The 5,842-nt window shown below is 31.2% G+C and overlaps 1 protein-coding gene across 1 annotated transcript in view; it reads right to left on the bottom strand.

Moving 5' to 3' along the window:
- The window catches only part of LOC106478827 (transmembrane protein 178B-like), a 24,394-nt gene that overhangs the window by 8,504 nt on the left and 10,048 nt on the right, over nucleotides 1-5,842 (bottom strand). The window contains exon 2 of the mRNA XM_013939399.2: nucleotides 1,512-1,619. Coding sequence (XP_013794853.1) covers nucleotides 1,512-1,619 — 108 coding nt within the window. The remainder of the gene's footprint in view (nucleotides 1-1,511; nucleotides 1,620-5,842) is intronic.

Here is a 5,842-nt window from a genome sequence, read left to right as displayed (position 1 = left end):
AGCGTTGTAAGTCCGCAGATATACCGCTGTGCCACTGGGGGGGGGGGTATTAAAAATGTGTCATACTTGTTGAAAATTAAAATAACAGTGGCACGCAAGTAATGTTTTTTTTTTCAGTTAATATAAGTTGAATCTCACTATTCTTTGTAAATAAACTTATAGTAGATAGGAGCTTAATCCCTGTAAACAGAATCTTGATTGGACTTCACAGATCAAGCCTTATTATCCCTGTAAACAGACCTGTTTCATTACAGAGTATTGACTAATTTCACGATACTTAGTAGATATACCTTTCCTGTCAACATTTAGCAGATCAGATCTTCCTACCCCCTTTAAACAGACCAGTTCATTACAAAATACTAATTGGACATCACAGCTCAGGCCTTATTTATTATCCTTGCAAATAAACCCGATTCTTTACAAGTTTACTGACTGGACTTCACTATACTTAGTAACTATACCTTGCCTGTCATCATTTAGCAAACAGGGCCTTTATGCCCTTATCCCTGTGAACAGACCTAATTTGTTAGAAATTACTAACTGGACTTGAGTACACTTAGTAACTATACCTTGCCTGTCATCATTTAGCAAACAAGGCCTTTATACCCTTATCCCTGTGAACAGACCTAATTTGTTAGAAATTACTAACTGGATTTGAGTACACTTAGTAACTATACCTTTCCTGTCAACGTTTGGCATATCATACCTTATTATCTCTGTAAAACAAACATAATTCATTATAGAATATTGATTGGCCTCACTATATGCTGTCAACTTCTAGCAGTGTAGTCCTTATTGCTCATGTAAACATGTAATTGTGTAAGTTGGATTCCGCATAACCCGAATAATACAGTCATTGTATTCTGCTTATCTCCAATCGCAATATGAAAGAGGGCGCTGGATTCCCCGAGTTAGATTTCGCTAGACGTTATAGCTGTATCGTTACTGTCAACGTCTACCCCAAAACCCTGGTTCGTGCCAATACGCTGCACGAACTTCATCATAGTATTTGTAAATAATATTTCCAGTCAATTTTAAGCAGATCAGGCTTTACTGACCTAAATAAGCAATTTTACCCACATATCGAGTATATTACTGACTGTTTTTTCTGAACATTATTCCCCGTCAGCGGTGTATATTAATTAGGATCATTGTTTTTTAATAATCCTTTTTAAATACATTAATGAAATTCGAGTAATTTTTATTTCAATTAACTTTATGTACCATAGGTTATTCAATACACCCTGCAATTAATTTTCTCCTCCTTACATTTCCTCAGACACCAGTATTTTGTTGCTGATTGTGGTTTCGAATCTAGAAGATTCACAAAATTACAGTTTGCAGGTACACGTATATCCCACGATCTTTCATCATCAGCCGAGTAGGGAGTTCTTTAATTTTTTCCCTTCTCATTTCATAGTTTATTTGATTTTTAGATAGAATGCTACATTGTACGTACACAGATTTGCAAAAATATTTCTTTTTCTAATGGTATAAAATTTTGTACTTACGTAGACGTTCCCAACGTTCTTCAGAGAAATCATCTGAAATCTTATTTTCAGGAAGATAGTAGTTGATATTCATACATTCTGTCTGAACGGGAGACACATAGGTCGAAACTGGAAGAAAAAAAAGAAATCGTTTGCATTTGGTTTTCACCCAAAAACACTCGCCGATTCTTTAAAATAAAATCACATATTATAACTTTGTCAAACATATATTTCTAGTTATAATAGGGGTGGGTGGGTGTGGTTTCGTCTGAGTGAAATATCGATTAGGCCAATCTTAAATAAGAATAAAATATCAATAGCTTTAATCGCACTGCATGCTCAGAAGGTTTTTATGGGTGCCCCCTTTTATGTAGGTTGCAATGAGCTTGTTCAAATATATTTTAATGGCTGAGGCTGGCGAAAATGCTAACTGATTAATATTTTAATATGCGAGTACTATTTTGGGAGAACAGCGTAGCCTACACAATAGTTAGTCCACTGAAATTAATCTTCCTCTATAATATTGGTCATACTTCCCCTCAAATTTCAGAGTATCGGGATTCTATTTTTTAACAAATGAAAAAAATATTAGATTCATTACAAAAAAAAAGATATTGTGAAAATCTGCCTTGCCAAATAAAATATAATAAATACTTGAAACAGTCGGTAGGTGGCGAAACTCTATAATTACAGCATTGAGGAAAACAAAAACAACTGCACATTTCACAAATATTTCATTTAATACGACTACGATTCGCCAGTAAAGGCATCATCAGATACCGTTGTCGTACTAAATTAAATATTTGTGAAATATACAGTTTTCTATTTTCCTCAATGATACCATATGAAATAAAAAATATATTTTACATGGTCTCATAGTTTGGAAAGGTGCTGTTCTGACAAAGTGAATTGTTAGCTAGAAATTGCTTCAATAAACTTGATTTCCTCAGTTTCTCGGAATACTTTAAAAACTATTGTTGCTACAAGAGAAGAAAAGGGTGACAGGAATATATTTTTGTAAATTTTTCTTCTCCTCACTAAAATGTGTAATTTCAGTGAAGAAAAAAAATCCATGAATGACCTCAGGCCTAATCTATTCTTCAATTCGCAGCTCCGTCTACAGTAGACTAATTCGCCAAATGAGCGGCTCATCAGCACTGCTTAGAAAAGCAAATCAAACAAGTACAGTAAGCCTCTTATGGTAATAGAATGCAAACAATTTTCAGGATTTAATGTAAAGTCGTATACTTATCACTAATACCATATATTAATTTATTTTTCACTCAAAATAGTTTAAATTAAATTATCCACAATAAATTGAAAAACAAAATTCCAATTATTTGATAAAATCTGGTAAGGTGAGTCACAGTTATATTTTACAATAAAATAGTTTATGTTTAGTACTAAAGCTAGTAGATAAATAACAATTATATGATCGTTAGAATAAGATGAAGATTAAATCAAAAAAAAAAAACTTTCACTCTAAATTGGGAGTATCAAATTATATCAAGCTTGAACACTGAGTATTGGTGAAACAATTTTATTTCTCATTCTCTAAAGTTGTTGAAAAAAGTTAATGAAATACATAATATAACCGATATAAAATACCACCCTTTTATCGGCAACTTTTACAAAGATTTCCTGCATTAATATAATGCTGTAACGTTGTTCTTTCGTTGGCGGAGTCTTTTAATTTAATTTATCTGGTGAAAATAATTCAACGTTCAATCCACATTACAAGAACAAATTATTTCCCCTTTAACGTGTCTACAAGCTTGAACACTTTTACACTGCTGTGAATTGTTGTTGGCCTATGCTAAAAATGACGTTCAAAGCTTTCTAACAGTAGTGAGCCTAGTGTAAAATCAACTGAATTGTAGAAAGTAACTAAATGAGAGCGGTGGCAACACATTGACTGATTTGACTCTCTACATACTTGACAACTATCTCGTATTTATAATGTAGCTTCGAATATATGAGAAAAATTTGACGCCAACTTAGAACTTTCTAGGCCTATCTTAACAATACGCGCATTCTAGCAAGCATACAAATAACAACATTAAGGTATAGCTTACAACAATAAATAGCTGTAATATTACACCTGTTAGTCCATCATAGTTCACCGATTTACCTAACATTTATTTATCTAATACTAGCAGGCGTATATTATATATATATATACCGATATACCATTATCGGTCCTGGTTGTCAACTTATTGTCATAACGGATAATGTCTGTGGTATTAGCACCCAAATGCATTGGGGATATCCCATCTATCAGACAAAATCCAAACGCCCATTGTTTCCTTATTTTGGAATATTCTGTTACCCTCTTATACTGCTTAATAGCCTAGCTAGCAACTAATCGGTTAATTAAAATTTGCTACATTAATATATTTAAAAAAATGTACTTGCAAAAGTTCTAGATGTTTAACTTATCAGGCAGCCATGTATTTTCAACATGTACGACAAAATGTACCACTATGTTAAGTAGATAATATAATTTATTTATTAACTTGTGGTATATGTGGACTTAAATATATAGGACAAAACTAATCCTTTACATCTAAGGATTAACCTACATAGATCACAAAGTAATAAGGGGTTTCCTCATTCAATAGAAATAAATCATTTTAATAAACATTCATTTAATAATGTAAAAATTACTATATTAGAAACAAATCTACATTACAAATTTCTTAACAGAAAGAGAAGAATATCACATTCTTAAAGAAAAAAGCTCTCTACCCTTATAGATTAAATCAGGACTTTCAAAATAAAACTGCTGAAGTTATAAGTAAAAATTCCTGTATCAGAAATACATTTCAACTAAATATTTGTAGAGGTAAACAAAATAAAAATTGGGGGTAAAGGTAAAAACAGAAAGAAATGGATTGATTTTAAAAGTTTTTGTAAACATTTGGATTCTGTATTTGACAGACCTGTTAATCTGGCGAAATTTATAATAAAACAAGTATTTGAATTAATAAATGCAAAACTCAAATATCTGTAAAGATATTTGTTAAACTTTGAGTTTAAAAATATCAATGTTAAAGACTTAATTATAGATTTAATTAAATTTAGATTAAAAAGGAATCGTATATCTATACTCCCTTCAGTAAAGAAAAGGGAGAAATCTTATATAGTATTTTTAACATCAAGTTTATGATGATTTATATTTACCTTCCTTGATCCATAAAAGTATTCAATAAGATATTTTTTCCATAAAATCGTTTCAACTGGTAGTCAGTTTGAAATATAATAAATTTATAGGACCTCTTCTCTTTAACTATAAAAAAGTTTAATCAAATAGAAGTTGACAACTTACCTTGTAACTCTGATAATAGTGTTTTTAAAGGTATCTTTCATAATCATATAGTTACAGGAAATTAAGAAATTGTTAAAGATAAAGAATTACAATCAATATTAAAGAAAGGTACTAAATATAGAATTTAAAACACACACAAATTAAATCTTAAAAGACTTAGAAAAAAATATTGATGATTATATTATTGAAATAAGTTGTAACGAATTTATTGTTATGTGTTTATTTTTAATATGAACGTTGTTTAGATTAAATTTGCATTTAAAAATATGAGTAACTTATAGTGTCAGATATGTATTGCGTGTAACGAATTTGTTATATATTTATTTTAATGACAACGTTTGGTGGGATTGAGTTTATATGTAATAACATGCCTAGCTTACAGTGTTAGTTACGTATGGCGAAACTCCCGCAAATTATCCAAGGTTGTAGAATATTCGTGAACGCAAGAATCGACAATATAACCGGTTAAATATAGTTCAGTATTGTTGTCCGAACCTTCGAGAAAAATATTTCCTGCACATATAAAAAGACCAAGGCCAAAGAAGAGAGCAGATAAGTCTGCTAGGAACTTGTTATAAACCGTGATTTTGCTAACCCCTATCAACCGGAATATATTACCGGATTCTTATCAGACGTTAGTATCTTTCCGAAAATATTACTGAATTCTCATCTGACATTAGTGGTTTTATGAAAATATTATCTTACTTCGACGGTCCAACAATTCAATGTCTGACAAAGCTAGCTAGCTTCTAGGCAATTGTACGTACATCGACTTCAAGTTAACTCGCTGGATATCAAGGAGACTCTGAACTAGAAAGAAGATTTTGTGTTGTTTGTAAGTTAGTGAAATTTTTGTTTTATAAAACTTTGCTTGTGGTAACTATTCGTAATAATTGTTGTAAATTTGTGTGAAAAAGGAAGACAGTGTGTGTCAATCTTGTTGGCAAATAGCGTATATTAACTAAAATATCGGCTTCGGGCTACTTTAACGTATTTTTCGGTAAATAAGACGCACCCTTATTTT

Source organism: Limulus polyphemus, unplaced genomic scaffold, assembly GCF_000517525.1.
Source record: "Limulus polyphemus unplaced genomic scaffold, Limulus_polyphemus-2.1.2 Scaffold253, whole genome shotgun sequence".
Taxonomy (NCBI): Eukaryota; Metazoa; Arthropoda; class Merostomata; order Xiphosura; family Limulidae; genus Limulus; species Limulus polyphemus.
This window is presented reverse-complemented; position numbering and strand designations above follow the sequence as displayed.